This window comes from Diabrotica undecimpunctata, chromosome 6, assembly GCF_040954645.1.
Source record: "Diabrotica undecimpunctata isolate CICGRU chromosome 6, icDiaUnde3, whole genome shotgun sequence".
Classification (NCBI taxonomy): Eukaryota; Metazoa; Arthropoda; class Insecta; order Coleoptera; family Chrysomelidae; genus Diabrotica; species Diabrotica undecimpunctata.
In genome coordinates, this window is record NC_092808.1 from 115,053,677 (window position 1) to 115,070,799 (window position 17,123).

Consider the following 17,123-nt stretch of genomic DNA (forward strand, 5'->3'; position numbering starts at 1 on the left):
TTTACTTTTTTGAGTGGTAAAGATAACACGCTTCTGCCCATAACCGCTGCTGATCTATTCGGATATTTAATCAACGCCTACATACAGAGCTCATGCTTGCATTTCGCTCGGCATACAAACATTTGGAGAACTAGAGTGAAGAGAGTTGTCTTTTAAAAACTCACAGGTGCGAAATATGTTAGTGCTATAGTACCAGTGATGATGATGATGATGTATAGAAATGTTGATAGGGTACTTAAAAGTAAAGAAAAATATAAAAGGATTTTATCAAAAACAATATGTACAGTCATTTACTATAGAATAAATACTTTTAAGAGGAATCATCATTACTATCATTTTCGTTACTGAAGTTTTGATTTTCATTATCCAGGTCGTTAGATTCAGTTTCTTGTTCCAGGATTGGATTATTATCTTCTTGTTTATCTTCACTCGTATTTTCTTCTGGATTGTTTTCCTTAAGTCCATCTTGTTTTTTCTTCCAATTTTTAGCCGATGCTAGCAACTTTTCTCTTATTCTATCACTGCTACTTTTAACAACAATATTAGTATTTTCTTTTTCATCTCCATCTTCCGCTTTTTTCTTCCAGTTCTTAGCAGCTGCAAGAAGTTTCAAGTTGGGTCTACTAGCCTCGTCTTCGGGGAATATGTAATCAAATACTTCTTCCCATCCTTGTTCCACACCGTCCTCATCAACAACTTTCTGCCTCTTTTTGATTCTTCTTGGTACTTTGGCATTAACTTTTTCTTTGCTCGATTCGTCCCCATGATTATTTTCAAACTCCCTCCAATTTTCCAATAGGAGCACTCTTGCTTCTTTCTCCGGAGAGCTCTTTAGATTTTCATTGGCCCTTTCAAAGATTCTTCTAGCTAAGCGCACATTTAATTCATCTTCTGTTGGATTGTTAAGTTCAAATTTAGCATACGATAGCCAAACCTTAACGTGGGAGGTTCTTTCCAAGAGTCTTTCATATATCTGCCGTGCATTGTCCGGTTCATCTTGTGATATTTCAAAGTCAATGTAAGCTTTCCACAATAATTCTGGCATGTCAAGCCTTGCTTGATTAATCGCCAATTCAAATATACCTCTAGCTCTATCAATATCTCCCAAAAGTGTTTCCAATTCGGCAAACTTCATCCAGGTGATGCAATTTTCTGGTCCAAACTCAAGAAATTTTTCGTATAATTTTCTGCATCTGTCAAACTCTCTTAATTGAATCTCTAAATCAATGTATCCTCTAAAAAGTTTATCTCGAGGGCACATACCAATTGACATTCCAAGAATTTTTCTTGCTGTAGTTAAGTTCTTCTGACGAATTTCAAATTGAGCAAAGAGCAACCATATTTTTGAAAAAGTAAATATCTTATGAGGAAGTATTTCTAAACAAGCCTTATAAACCTAAAAATAAAAAAGCATTATTAGTTTCAAGTAAATGCTCTCCAATAGACATTTTATTAAATTGTAAAAACACTACAGTATAGTCTCAAAATTGAAGGCACTAAATTCAGTGGAAATGGTTATTTAGGGATTAGCGTTATTCTTGGTCTTCCAGGGGCGTACAAAAACAAACATTTTTCTACTACTATTTTTTCCCTAACGCTAAGAAATTTCTAAGCAAATATATGGGATCGGTCATGAAGCATCTAAATAGTTTAGATATCGGACTATATGAACTAACAAAAGGGCAAAATATGCATACAGCGTGCTTAAACTAATGCACCAATTATTGCACCAATGTGATAAACTCTGGATTGTTGTCAAATCGACAAGATCTAGTATTTTTTAGTTTTTTAATTAACAATTCATATTATTCGTCTTAGGTAAACGGTTATAAAACCATTTTTGTTATTGAGTTATCGTTAACAGCATTATCAAGTACACATCTATCCCTTATTTCCAAAATCTATAGAAAAGCTTAAAAGAGTCACATGAATTAAATAATGATTGTCTGATATTCTAATTATAATTGTTGACTATTTCAACCCCTTAAAAATTAAAAATTCATTTTTAAGGGTGAAAACTTCCCTAATTGCTCAAATTTATAAAAAAAGGTTGACCATCTCATGCATAATTTTACGGAAAAATTTTTTTCTTAGAAAAATTATTTTATTGCAAAATATTAAAAATTAATATTAGAAAATAGTATATTAAGTGAAAAAACATAAAAATTTTTCTTAAAAATTAAAAAATAGACACAGCGGCTCGTTGCACCTTTTGTAGATGTGTTTTGTTTTTCGTTTGCAAGCTTTAGAGTGACATCTTCGAGCATTTGATATATCAATTAGTTGTGCCCAGTGCCCCCAATTACTTTGTCTAATTTCAGGGGGTGTATGATGATTCGGTTTCTTCTTATTCAAAATGGGAGGTGGTGTACCAGACGAAGGTCTACCTCGTTTATTTTCTTTCTGTGTTCCCAAATTTATTAATGCTCTGGCAATACTTGCTTTAAATTCAAGCACATCTTTTTTTGGATTTCCGTTTTTCTTGTACACAATGTACACATGTATTTACAACAAGAACATCCACAAAATGCATAAAAACTCTTATGTACCAGCGTTTTTTTCTTCTCCTTAGAGTATACAGGGCCAACAACTGGTCCATCAGGTCTACTCCTCCCATATTTTTGTTATAAAACTGAACAGAAAATGGTCTGTTCACTTCTATAGTAGTCTTAGTAGATTTACACCAGCGTTTTGTTTTATTCCGAGGTTCTATTCCAGCACAATTAGAAACAATGTAAATAGTCTTGTTGTCTAGCCATTTAGAGACAATTATATTGCCACCTTCAGTACTTGCAACGGATGAAGTTCCCCTACCCTCTTGTTTCATTTGTTTATCTGTTTTCAACAGAATTACAATTTTGTAGTCGATTCAATCGAAGAGTTCCTGTCGCCCATATACCTCTTTTATGCAGTTCTTCGATAAGGGGAAGTGAGCAAAATAAATTATCAAACAATACTTTATGGTTCATTCTCTCCAAGTCATCAGTTAGACGCAAAACTACATCAGTGCACGCTCCAAATTTACTAATTTGACTTCTGTCTCCTGAGGCTCCTTGGTAAACCTCAAAATGATACATATATCCACTAATTCCAGCTCTTACCCAAACTTTGACTCCCCACTTTTTAGGTTTTTTTGGTAAGTATTGCTTTATACCTAATTTTCCTTGGAATAATTTGCTCATCAACTGATTAATATTCCTCTGGATCTGTGGCACCTAAAAAGTTTTTCTGAATTTTATCCAAAAATGGTCGGATTTTTCGCAAGTTGTCCATGTTATTTTGATTTACATTATCATTATTTACGAAATGTAAAAACCTCAAAATAGATTCAAATCTATTAACAGGCATAGCATCTGCAATAAGGTCCATCCTCAGACCATTATCACTTGACCAGTAAAGCCGTATTCTGGAATATCTGATGTACGCCATCACTAAATTTATGCCCAAGAAAGCATATAACTCATATTTTGTAAAACCAAAATTTAATTTATTGTTTTGGCCAGCATATAAATTGATCTGAAAGACGATATCATCCATTATGTCTGCGGTGAACAGTGATAAAAAATAATCAATTGGATTGTTTCCTTGAACATGAATATTTTCTGTTCTTCTAAACTCTAAACTGTGGCAAAGTTGCTGGCCCATACATGCTGTCATTATTGCACCATTTCCAGTCTTTTTTTCTCAGCCTTTTTTGTTTTTTGTTCTTGACTTTTATGTTTTAATGAAAATGCCAAAATACGCTGAGCTAATGGAATGTCATCTTCACTCATATCATCGTCACTGTTTTCAGGCTGTATTTCTTCTAAGCCATTTTAGAAGAGCGAATACGTCTCTTCGTCATTGTAATCAGATTCCAAATCGGAACCTTCTGGTAAATCATAAATAATGTCATCATTGTCAATACCTATAAATTCTTCATTTTCTGGTAAACATATTTCATCCCTATTGTCGTCTTCATCGGCAAAAAGTATTTTCTGAAATAGAATAAAATTTCCCATTGAAGAAGTACTATTATGTCAATAAATAAAATTTATTTATTTGTACTAAAATAATATAGGTAAGTACATAAAAAAATGTCCTCGAAAATCCCTAAATCAATAATAAATCTTACAAGAAAATAACAAAAAAATTGTGAACAAGAAAGCTACTACCCCTCTGAAAATTATACTCACATTATAAACATACCACAAGAGTGAAATTCTAAGTTACATATTGCATGACGTCCAGTCTAGTGGACATGACTTCAAGGCGATGTTTTCAGTGAGTTTTCAATTATTTTGAAATTATAACAAGGGCCAATTGTGTAAAATACATAATTCTATAAGAAAAATATTTTCTTACCTTTTTGTTTGCTTTTCCATAAAAACTACGGGCACGTATTTCAGGCAATTCACAGGTGGCCATCGCGGTCAGGTTATTTATAGATACTAACATAAACAAACTTTGAATTTCAAAATAAATATTGTAGACGGCGGTAGTAGTTACTTGATTAGAGTCCACTGAAAAGGATTTCATGCATTTTGCACAAGTTTCATAGAATTAAATATATTTTTTGAAGTTAAAAGAATCTGTCCACTGCAGTGGACTCAATTCGTGAGAGGGTTAAGGAGGATAAAATTTAAATCAGATGATTTAGATAATAATAGTTTGATATTCTTAATATAATTTCAATCCTCCAACATTTATTTTTTAAGCGTGAAAATTACCCCTTGAATAATGATTTTTTGGTGTACTAAGTATAATCTTTAAAAAATGTTTCAACCCTTTGAAAATTCATTTTTGAGTGTTAAAAGTATTATCGGCTTAACCAACCGACCCTACGCCTTTTGGATGATACTATTTTTAGATTAGATTTCATGTATTTCCGTTAGCACCGTACTGTACGACTACATGTACGTTAGCCACTAATGAGTTTAGTCGATCTCTCGCTGCCGTATTAAAGTCTAAACGTCGTAGTTTGTTTTTGTGCAAGTTACAAACTTAACTATACATACATACATACTGTTATGTACATAGTGAACTTTTCGAAATGAGTGGAATTAAACGAAAACGTGTTGTAGTGTCAATGAAAGACAAGTTAAATGCTATAGAGCGGCTTGAAAAAGGTCATTCTATAAAATCGATTAGTGACGAATTCGGTGTAGAAATGACAACCGTAAAAGACTGGCGCCGAAACAAGAAAACCATTCAAGATTATTGCACACAAATCGAGTCTGATAAAGTCCTCTTGACTAGGTGCACTTTAAAGAAACCAATTACTGGACGTGTAGATGATGCATTATGGTTATGGATTATGCAAGAGCGTCGTAAAGGTACGCCTATAAGCGGCCCGATTTTAAAAGAAAAGGCTGAGATACTACATGGTAAGTTTGATAATGGAGAAACATTTTATGCGAGCGATGGCTAGTTGGCACGCTGGAAAAAACGTCACGGTGTTCATCTTTTAAGCGTGTGCGGTGAAAAGTGGTCAGCTAATCCAACTGCAGTAGACCAATGGAAAAATAAATCACAAGAATTAATTAAAAAGGAAGAATTACTGCCCGAACAGGTCTACAATATGGATGAGACTGGACTAAACTTTAAGCGATTGCCTGTAAAAATATTTGCTGCCAGTAATGAGAAATCAGCTGCTGGATTCAAAATGAACAAAGAGAAAATTACTATTTCTGTTTGTTGCAATACCTATGGAACTCATAAGATCCCCCTGCTCGTAATCGGAAAGGCTAAGAAACCTCGAGCATTCAAAAACGTTAACGTTTTATCAATGAGGCGCCAATATCAATCCTCACAGTAGTTCAACACAAATGGGTGAATATGCTGGAGTTTCCCAACGATCGGTATTACGTATTAAAAAAAAAAGAAAAATACCATCCCCACAAAATTCAACTACATCAGGAATTAAAAGACGACGATCCCGATCGCCGGCTTCAATGTTCTGAAATTATGCAGGATTTATGTATCCGCAATCCACATTTCATCAATCAAATCCTATGTTCCGATAAAGCCACATTTTTTATACACGGTACCGTGAATCGTCAAAATTGCAGATATTGGAGTCAAGAAAACCCACACACGCAATATCCTCAGTAAGTAAATGTATGGGAAGGGATCATTAATGACAGAATCATTGGCCCTTTTTTCTTTGAAGAAAATCTAACAGGAGAACGTTATTTAATTTTTTGAAAAATCAACTTATACCTGTCCTTGCTAGCATGTATCTAAATGCCAATAATCCAAATTTACCTAGTGAAAATATCTGGTTTCAACAACATGGAGTCCCTTCGCATTACGCACGTGAAGTACGTCAATTTTTAAATCATTGTTTTCACAGGAGGTGGATCGGAAGACGAGATGTTATAGAGTGGCCAGCAAGGTAGCCACATCTAAAACTTTTAGACTTTTTCCTGTGGGGTTACATAGAATTAAAAGTTTATGTCAATAGACCTTAAAACTTACAGGACTTAAAAGATATAATTAGGCATGAAATGAGTCTAATTACTCCAGAAGTCATCCGCAATGTACTTGATGAATGTATCCGTAGATTCGCATATTGTCAAAAAACCGATGGATGGCAGTTCGAACATTTAATTTAAAATAATTATTATGCATAATTTGGTTACTTTAAAGTACATTATTCATTAAATAATTAGTTGTAACTAGCGAACCAACTCGACATCGAGTTTTTTAAATGAAATTTTTATTTTGCGAGAAAAATTAAGAGATCAATACAAACAATATAAGCAAGAATATACATAACATTCATCAATAATAATGCAAGTAAAAAGTGTATTAAATATCACGAAATATTTCGTCGAAAACAATGTTTTTTGTTACAATGTTATCATTTAGCAGTTAATTTTGCATGCTGATCACGAATCCGGTGTCAGATTTACTCTATCTTGACGTTTTATGCGCGTTTCGGGTCACTTCCGGTGTCGGATCGCAACCGGAAGTACATATTTAGATTCGTCTCGACGAGACCTTTCGATCCATATATACATTGTGGGGTCTAAAACTTAAAGTAAATTTTAACTTCCGGTCATCTCAAAACTGGAAGTGAATTTTTGTACCAAAAGTATATCTTGACAATCTCATACGTAATACTAATAATATTCCGAAAAAATATTTTAATTATCTAATATGGTTTTTGAGTAAAGTGGTGGACAAGAAAAGGGCTTAGCGTTTTAGTATATAAGATTTAGTTGAATTTAAATTAAAAAAAAATTGTTTTTGTACCCTTAAAAAAATATTTTAGTTAAACATGTAATGTCGTTAAATAGAGAATTAAATTCTCGTTTAAATGAGGTATCACATTATACCGATTTCTATTTAAAAAAAATTAGCGATTACGTCACTACACCTACACCGGTGACATCATGTACGTTATAACATGGGTGTTTTATAACAAAAATCGACCTGTTTCGGGATTTCCCTCAAAACTTGACGGTTCTCGAAATAATGATAATATTCCATAATTTAGCCGTTCACTGTATAAATATATGTACATTTTATACAAGTTTTATAATTTATCATGTGAGTGATATTGTTAATTACATATATGTATGTACATACTACTTTTTTGTTTATAGATCATAAAATATATATATTTTTAATAGAGTTACATATGTAATGTCTTTCTGAGGGTGGTTTTAAAGATTTACGGTTTAACCGACTTTTTGATTATCCAACCTATGGCCAGGTCCCGTCATGGTCGTCTACTGTACAAAGTTTTTATTGTCTGTTCATATTCACAAATCACCTTATAGCAGTCTAGATGATACTTTGCTAGTAAACTGATTAACTCTAGTATGGAAAAGCCGCTTGTAAACTTCTCGATGAAAATCGTCTTTTAAATTTAAATAACTCGCTTATGTAAAATATTATTCGTAAATTCAGTAGATTCAACAAAACATATTTTTCTTCTGATGTCTTGGCGTTTTCCCTCTCTTTTTCTGTAGTAGCCTCTTCTCCACAGATAAAACATTTTTTTCCAGAATCAAAAGTACCGCTAACAGTTAAGATGTATGTAATAGCTCCTGCAGGTAACATGAACAAATACTGGTTCCGAAACATAGAGTTTTACAAATTTACGATCTCTCTGAATTAATACCTCTTTTAATGTATTTCCCCTTAACGCTTAACATTTACTAGTTTTTCATCGCTTCTTGAATCACAAATGTCACACAAATCATGGGTGATACTGCCTGTACTAAGTTGCTCTATAATGAAATTTTACAATTTTAAGACGAGCCCTGAAAATATTATTTGATAAATATTATATTGCTTAACATCATGAATATCATCATCATCATCCAGACTTCATTTATCACGTCCACTTCTGGGAATAGGCCTCCCTTAAACTCCTCCATTCTTTGCGATTTTGTACTCTTTGTTGCCAATTTTTCGTGATACGCCTGATGTCGTCAGCCCAACGGGTAGGTGGTCTTCCTCTACTAGGTTTGATTGCTCTTGGCCTCCAATTTGTAATTTTGCTCGTCCATCGTGAGTCATGTATTCTCGCTACATGGCCTGCCCAGTTCGTTTCTTATTCGGTCCCGCAACGTCACTCCCAGCATAGACCGTTGCATTCGTCTCTTTGCCACTCCCAATTTCGAAACCTTAGTCTTGGTTAGAGTCATAGTTTCCGCCCCACAGGTCATGACCGGTAATACGAATTGGTCAAATACTTTTCTTTTGAGGCTAATTGGTATGGTAGCCCTAAGTGTGTATCGCAGTTTTCCAAAGGCTGCCCATGCTAAAGTAATTCGTCTTTGGATTTCGCATATTTGGTTATCCCTGCTGATTCTTATGTCGTGGCCCAATACGTATATTTTTCCACCAGTTCTATTACTTTGTTTTGAATAGTTAAATGGTTATTGGGGACCGTATTTGTCATAAACTTAGTTTTGGACAAGTTCATTCTGAGGCCCACCTTCGAACATGCAAAGTCCAATTTATTTAACATATCTGTGGCTTCTCCTAAATTATCTGTGATACGGACAATGTCATCTGCGAAACGGAGATGGTTAAGTTTTTCGCCGTCTATTATATTCTAAATTACTATTTAACACTATGTGAATTATTAATATAGTAGTTGATAAATTATCTATAATCACAACCTGGCAACGGTGTCGTCGTTAAAACTCGATTACCAATTTCTCAGAATTTGGTGTCTACAATTTTGAAACTTTACTATAAAACGTTTGTACTTAAATTACATTTGTTACATAATTATTCAGAATTTTACAGTTTACAGTCGAGTTATAGATCATATATTAAATAAATAATTTAATAAATTAAGAGTTAATAGATACGAGAAACATATCAAAAGTATCGGAAGATCAGAACAAGAAAATGACGGAGAGATGTGAACAATTGAATTCCATTGATTTATAAGCAAAAATAAAAGAACGGTTTAAAAATTCCCGCACAGCTGTTAACAGTGACTCGTATTGTGGTCGACCATAAAGCATAACACCCGAAATGTGAGATTAGTGATCGAAGATCGTAGCTTGAATGTGCTCGAACTAGAAAGGAATCGTAGAATTCCGAGAGCAAGAATTCTAACTGATAATTTGGAAGCGACTAGCGTGTGTGCCAAATTAATTAATGATGAAAATATAATACACAATGCCAACATAATACTCTGCGACTTTCTCATGTTTCCAAAACTGAAAATGGTGCTTAAAGAACAACGTTTCGATGATATACAGACGAATTAAAGATTATTACCAAAATTAATAAAGCACCGATGAGAGCGTGTTGTTAACTAATATGGATTACTACGAAGGATGCAATGAGCTGGATGACAAAGGATAAACGCACTGAAGTTGTGAAAAACGGCGGGATACTTCGGAGACAGACCTGTTCTATTACATACTTTACCTGGCGAGTTCTTTCATAATCTTTAGCCTCAAGTTCTTCAAATATCGCATAATTAATCCATAAATAAATATATCTCCTCCAAAACTGTTTGTTTTTCGTTGGAGGAATATTAGCAATAGCTCTTTCATATGTTTCTCGTGTAATATCGAGATCATCTTCTCCTTCCACTAATCGAAGGTAATCAAACCATGCGTCATAGTTGGTTGGATTTTGTAGTATTTCCTGCTCATATTGAAGTTTCCGTTTTGACATAATAACTTCTTCGATACCTGAAAAAATTATATTTATTATATTATTATATTATATTATATTATAAAACAAAACTGATAATATATTATACAAAAGATATTTTCTATAACAAAATAAATAAATCTAATAATTACCACTTCTGTCACCATATTTCTTCTCGTGTATTGTATACGCCTTGTAGAGTTCCTTAGTCTCATCTTTAGGTATATGATCGAGAGCATACTTGTATATAACCCTCGCCCTATCATGCTCCTTTTGATTTTCTTCAAACTTGGCAAACGCAATGTAGAGTTTCTCATCTAAATGCTCGTCACCATAGAATTGTACTGCTCTCTCATATATCTGTCTAGATGAGTGTATGAAGCCATGGTTTTCCTCAAAGCGGGCGTATTTTATCCAATGTTTTACTTCGGGATGTGTTATGACAAATCTGTAACAAATGAATCACTTTAGTTGAGATTAGTAAAATATTTAATGATTCGGACAGAACCATTCAATTAATAATTTCCTCTTCTTAAAGTGCTAATTCTTCAAGTCAGTCTTCTTTAAATGTCTATTAAATATATTAGTGATTACTCTAGGCAAACTTTCCCTGTCCCAGTCCATTGTCCCAGTCCTAATGCTTCTCATTCAGGATACTTTCTCTTTATTTGGTTATTGTAGAACTTCTTCATTTGATATATTTGATGTCAAAGATATTTTCAAGATTCAACATATACCCATATCTCTAAAGCTTTTATTTATCTTATGGATTTACAATCTGTAATATAATTACAATAAATCTATACAATATTTAACACAAGGATTGTAGAAAATTGCCTGTTGTCAATTTCTTGTATTTTCTTGGCACTGGAAAAGTGTGTCTTAGGATTTGGTTGGACTTCTGTTTCTAAATTCTATTGGGTTTTTGCAACTAGTTTATGGTTAATAGGTCGATTGGGTCTTTTATTTGATCCTTCGTCCAATTGTTTGTGTTACTAAGTTTGGGCTAGATTATTGGAATGGTCTGTTAGTCTCTGTTCATATCGTTGGCTGAGTTTGGTGACTTCTTCCTTAACAGTTGTCATTTTTTAGGTCTTATGCAATCGTCTTGGTTGAAATGTACCATGGAACATTAGTTATCATTCGGAGGGCTTTGGATTGGAATCTTTTAAGAATGTTGATACTGGATCTAGCTGCTATTCGCTATAGTTGAATTTCATAACTCCAAATGGGTTTTAGAATAATTTTATGTGTCAAAACTTAGTTGTCGATTGACTTCCGGCTTATTAACCAGTATATATTGCTGAATTTAAGATCCAGCCGTTTTTGCTTGGTAAATAATGTGTTTTCAAAATATATCCCATAATATTTTATGTCCTCTTTCTATGGCCAAGGTTGAATGTTTAATGATGATGTTTGTATTGCGTTTAGGTTAGTCTGGACTCTGTGTGATACTTCGGCTGGGTCTTCATGAGAAGACATTACTGCTGTGTCATCTGCGTAAGTTGCTGTTGTAACTTTTGGTGATGTAGGTAAGTCCACAGTGAATATCAGGTACATCACTGGACCGAAGACACAGAAGTGCGGAACTCCAGCTATAATTGGATAAAGTCTGGTATACTCATCATAATGTTTTATACAGTAATGGTGGTCAATCAGATAGGACTCTAGGATTTGGAAGTAAATGTTGGGAAAAGATTTTCTGATTTTCTATAATATACTATTATGCCAGCTCTGTCAAATACCTGGGAGATGTCTAAGAAGATTTCAAAGCGATATATTCTGTTTTCTGGTGATTGGTGTATTCGCTGGTAAACCTGATGAATTTGTTCAGTGGTAGGGTGCTTAAAGTGGTAGTCTAATGTTAAACTGATAATGAGGTATTATTTGTTTGTCACTTAAAATTGGCTCTATGCTTGATAACAGCAGTTTATCCAAAATATTAGACATTATGGGGAGCAAGGTAATATGTCTGTAGAACTCTATTTTTTCCATTGATTTTCCAGGTTTTGGAATTAAGATTAGTTGGGCTATTTTCCAAAGTGGAGTTTGTTTATGCTCACAGCTTTACCTGAAGCATGCAAATTTACATTTAAATTTTGGTTAATGATAATTTTTATTATTGAAGGTATATGACAAATTGTTTATAATTTTTTTATCTTATTTATTCAAAACTTCCGGTTTAGCTCTAGTACCTATCATCTTATAATTTTTTTTCACTTCAATTTTTTTTGGGTAGTAAGAATGTCGTAAGAACCACCCACCCTCGTTCATTTTGTGAATCGGATTTTTTTCGTAAATCAGATGACATATTACAAATAGAGAATGCAACACATAGAGAGGGGGTCAGAATTTGACTCATTGAAATTGACACAAAAACCAACTTGTTTTGGTTAACGTCATAAGCATCAATTTCTATAGCAACCCACTAATACATCAGTCACAGTCACTTATATGAAGTTCTCAAGTGCATTAAAAATGGATACTTCATCTGTCAAAGCAGCTCAAGCAGTAGTATTATTGAGAGAAGGTCTGAGCCAGAGGGCAGTGGCAAATCAACTAAATTTAAGCCAATAAGCCTGTCCCCTGTGTATTGTCGGCACCAATATACTGGTGGTTATGTCTGCCGACAAGGAGGAGGTCATAAAGAAATAACAATGGAGAGAGATGATTAATTTCTTGTATTGAAACTGCTGAGAAATTGACATTTGACTGGTGCTCATCTCAAAGAAGAGCTTAGAGAGAGCTTAGAAGAGCTTGACGTCCAAAGTGGCATAACCAGAGTTTAAACAGTCCGAAGGAGACTAAAGGCAGCCAACCTGACATCAAAAGAGCTACAGGCCTCAAGCTAACTGCAGCCCAGAAGCAAGGGCTATTAGAATTTGATCGCGAACATCTGGATTGGGATGACTATCAATGAAGTCAGGTATTATTTTCGGACGAAAGTAGGATCTGCCTACACAGCAACAACAAGAGGCGTCGAGTCTATAGAAGGTCAGGAGAGTGATTTGCACAATGTTGTATACTGAAACTGATCACATAGAGGTGCTTCTTGTATGTTTTGGGCAGGCATTTCCCTGGATGGAAAAACCTAGTTGGTTTTAGTGCCTGGTAGAAGAGAATATGGGGAAGGTTTAAAGGCGAATCATTACATCAGAGACATTTTGGAGGAATGTGTGGTTCCATATGCAACATTTATTGACGATGCCTTTATTTTAATGCACAATGTCATACCGTACGCGTCACCACCACCTATCTGACTGAGATCTGAATACCTATAATAAATTGGCCTGCATTGAGCCCAGACTTAAATCCAATATAGCATGTTTGGAAGGAGACTAAACTGAGGGTCCGGAACAGAAATCATACACCAGGGAGCATAATGGAATTGAGAGCTGCACTTAATGGTGAATGGGAAGCAATGCCTCAAGAATTTATTAGAAAAGTCATCCGATCCATGTGAAATCAATTGGAAAGTGTAATTAGGAGTAGGCTTGGTAATATCAAATACTGAAAAATAAAGAAATTCATATTGTAATTGATTATTTCTCTGTTGCAACCTCCAAATAATACAATGCAAAAAAGTAACATGCATAACCTGCAAGTGCAATAAAATGCTAGTATTAAGTACAAATTTTTGTTGTACTTAAATCTTTTTAATCTACTTCAATATTACCCATGGCTTCTAACAATTTCTTATAGTTCACAACATCAAGTGATTTTCGAAACTTAAAAAGCACATAAATAGTTATTTTTGCTACTCTTGAAACTTTTAGCATTTGGCAACCTGGTCAAAACTATCAAATTTGTTATGGTTGGCCAATGTTTAACTGGGGATTAGATGAGATTTTCTGTGAACAGTGTTTAAGCCACATTGATTCATTGATTTGTCGAAATGAAAATTACACTTTTAACTAACATTTAACGATTTGAAGTGATTTTCACTACAATCAAATGTAGCTTAATCCCATATAAAGATAATATTCAACTTATACATGCCACAAGAAAACAGTTTCAGAAACGTTTTAAACATTTAAAAATTGCTTACCTTTCATATATTTGTCTGGCTCTATCAATCTCTTTATAGCGGAGTTCAAAGTTAATATAGGTTTGCCAGGCTTGTTCATCAGGTTGCCAGTCCATCCATCTTTCGAAAACTGCTCTAGCACCTGGTACATTTTCTAACATTTCTTCCATATAAGTGTATTTGTACCAAAACTGATTAACTCTTGGCAAAAGAACCGTGGCCCTGTCCCATAGATTCCTAGCATGATTAACCTGACACAAAAATCTTCAGATTAAAATAAATAGGTGGTAAATATATAAAGGAAAATAATTTTGATATCTCCAGTTAACATAACACCCTTTTTATTTAAGAATTTTAAATATAAACAACATTACATTGTTTACCCGAAAATGTATGTAAATGTAATTTTATAAGGAGTCGAAGTAGAAATTCTGGTAACAGATGAATATTTAGTCTAGTAAACTGAATAAGATAACACATCATAAAAAGTAGTATGTAATAAATAAAAGTTTAGCAATAAAAAGAAATTTACGTAAGAATATAATTAAACATTGTTTTACCAATGAATGTACTAACGAAAAAAATGCATAAATATATCATTTAACTGAATCATATATAAAAGAAAAAGAATATGTCATAAAATAAAGTATGATCAGTTATAAAACAATATAAAAGTATCCATGAAAATGAGGATTAAACTGATATGTGGGATGATGATATGTGGATGAGAAAAAAAATTATTTTATTATAAACTTGCATAACATTCAGTTTATATATATTCCTTAGCAAAATTTTTTTACAGGTCTTAATATTTCTCAATTACGATAATATATTAATGCTAATGGTATGTTGTATGTGTGTGTGAGAGAAAGAGGAGGAGGAGGTTTGCCATTGATAAAATGCATTTGCTACAGAAAATATATAAAAATGATATATTATCCCAAGTACATTTAAAACAGTGATATTAGATATATGATTATTTACCTGTCTACTTCTCATTTCCATTTCAGTATATTTCAACCAAATGGTAATATTCCTATGGTCAACATCAAGTGCTCTCTCCCATATTGATCGGGCTCTCTGTATTTCTTTTTGGGATTCTTCCCACTGAGCATATTTAATCCAGTTAGATATAACAGTTCGGTTTTTTCTTATATTATCTTCAAATTGTTTTCTCCTTCGTAATTGATAGTCTGCTAATTCAGCTGGATCTGAGATTTTCTGTTTAGGAGGAGGGGGCAAAATTTCTAAATCTCGCTCTTTAGCTTCTCTTAAAAGCTGTTCCGCAGTGATTTGAATTTCAGCTGGAGCTTTGTTCTTAACCTGTAACAAAAAGTATTTAGATTGTGGTAACGAAGAGTTTTCCTCATAAATTACCTTTGCCACTTTGGGCATTTTATGATGTTTTGTATCCATTTTTGTAAACAAAATAACTGGTTAATATGGAGAACCTAGAAGCTAGAATCTAAAAGAAAACTAGGTTATGTATTTGTTTTGACTTTGACGTCTATGAAATGTATAACTTCACAGTCTTCTCTTTTTACTTTAACTGTCAACTGTTCTTATTCAGTTAGGTTTATTTATTTTTTTGTAATATTTTATTTAATTATAGAGTGATTTCCACACACTAACATATTTCTCAAATTGGGCTCTGCACCGCCATTCTTTATTACATTACGTATATGTGTGCCAAATATCTCGACAAAATATTCAAAATTAAAGCTACAATCTTGGAACGCGTTTTCCGTCTTGATGACGCGCTGATGTAGCCTTTTAACGTTTTGAGAAAAAGCTGGATGTGGATTTATAGTTTGACGGATGTTTGACGGACTGTAGACGTAGGTAGACTCACTGCAGACGTAACAAACGGACTGTAAATATTATTCCAATTTATAAATCCACGGAGTGGAATTTTTTTGCATGAGTAGAAATAGTGGTTAGAGTTGGTGACCATGATACTGTAATATCCTTTTATTATTTATTATTATTATTTTATAAAGTCTTAACGTTCATTGTAACAAATAATCAACAAAATCAAAATTCGAATATGTTGATAAACAACTTTACAAAATGGTGGGCGGGCCAGACAGTTCACTTTGGTTGACAGCACAATCTTCCTTTTGATTGGCCAGGCGCAAGTAACTCACTGTAAAAGATGAAAGTTGGTAAACTCCAAGGTTAGTAAGTCTACTAACCTTGGGTCAACTCTTCCGTTGCAGTGCGTTTCACTTATCTGGGCCCTGATTCTATTTCATTTCGATGTCGAAATTTAAAAGCGACTACGCCATGACAGTCGCAATCGCTAGCGATTCTCATTCATTTCGATTGTAGTTAAAACTGGGGATATTTACTTTATCATTTTGACACAGCTGAAAATTTGGGTTGGCCCTGTTGTTTATTGGCTGCACTACGCTTGTTGAATGTTTGTTTTGTTTACGTTACGTGAACGTCTTTTTTTTTTCTTGTTTGAGTTGTTAAATCATAAATAGTGGCCATTCTCAATTATATTTTGAATTGAAAGAAAAGATGGCAAGAAAAAAAGGCAATGTGGGAGATCCTTAAGTTATAACCACTAAGATTTGACTTAGTGGTTATATTCTAATATATTTTTAAATTTACTGCAGCTTAGTAATACTAACCCTAAACATTTTGGGTATCCTAGAGGCATAAACACCTTCTTCCAAATATGGTTCTAATACCCTTATTAAATAATTTGCAGCTTGTTTATTAAGCCGGAATTGCTGCCTAAATTGAGCATCACTTAGTGAAAAAGAATTTTGAGTATCCCGTAACATTCTTCTTATCCTCCGTTATGAGCGTCGGATATCTATCCTCTCTAATTCCTCGAAAACTAGCAAATGTCCTTAAAACACAGCCATATTAATACTTTTTGCCTCAGTTTTCCTTGCAAGGATCAAAACACCGCCTACCTAAACTGAACCTAAGTTCACTTCTCCCAGTCCAGTCAAATCTAGAA

General features: G+C 33.7%; 1 protein-coding gene across 1 annotated transcript; it reads right to left on the reverse strand.

The window, feature by feature from the left end:
• Window positions 1-249: 249 nt before the first annotated feature.
• Window positions 250-15,651, reverse strand: crn (pre-mRNA splicing factor crn). Its single transcript, XM_072535196.1, has 6 exons — window positions 15,524-15,651; window positions 15,131-15,469; window positions 14,168-14,397; window positions 10,272-10,567; window positions 9,889-10,157; window positions 250-1,396 (listed from the first exon to the last, which is right to left on the reverse strand). The coding sequence occupies exons 1-6, from the start codon at window positions 15,560-15,562 to the stop codon at window positions 311-313; spliced, it is 2,259 nt and encodes a 752-aa protein (XP_072391297.1). The 5' UTR covers window positions 15,563-15,651; the 3' UTR covers window positions 250-310.
• Window positions 15,652-17,123: the final 1,472 nt, after the last annotated feature.

Bases quoted from the DNA above. Each gene is read 5' to 3' on its own strand.
- crn (XM_072535196.1), bottom strand. From the start codon at position 15,562: ATGGATACAAAACATCATAAAATGCCCAAAGTGGCAAAG. The intron at 10,568-14,167 runs GTAAGCAATTTT...CATTTGTTACAG, and splicing joins GCCAGACAAATATATGAAAG to ATTTGTCATAACACATCCCG. The intron at 1,397-9,888 runs GTAAAGTATGTA...TTTTATTTTTAG, and splicing joins ATTATGAAAGAACTCGCCAG to GTTTATAAGGCTTGTTTAGA.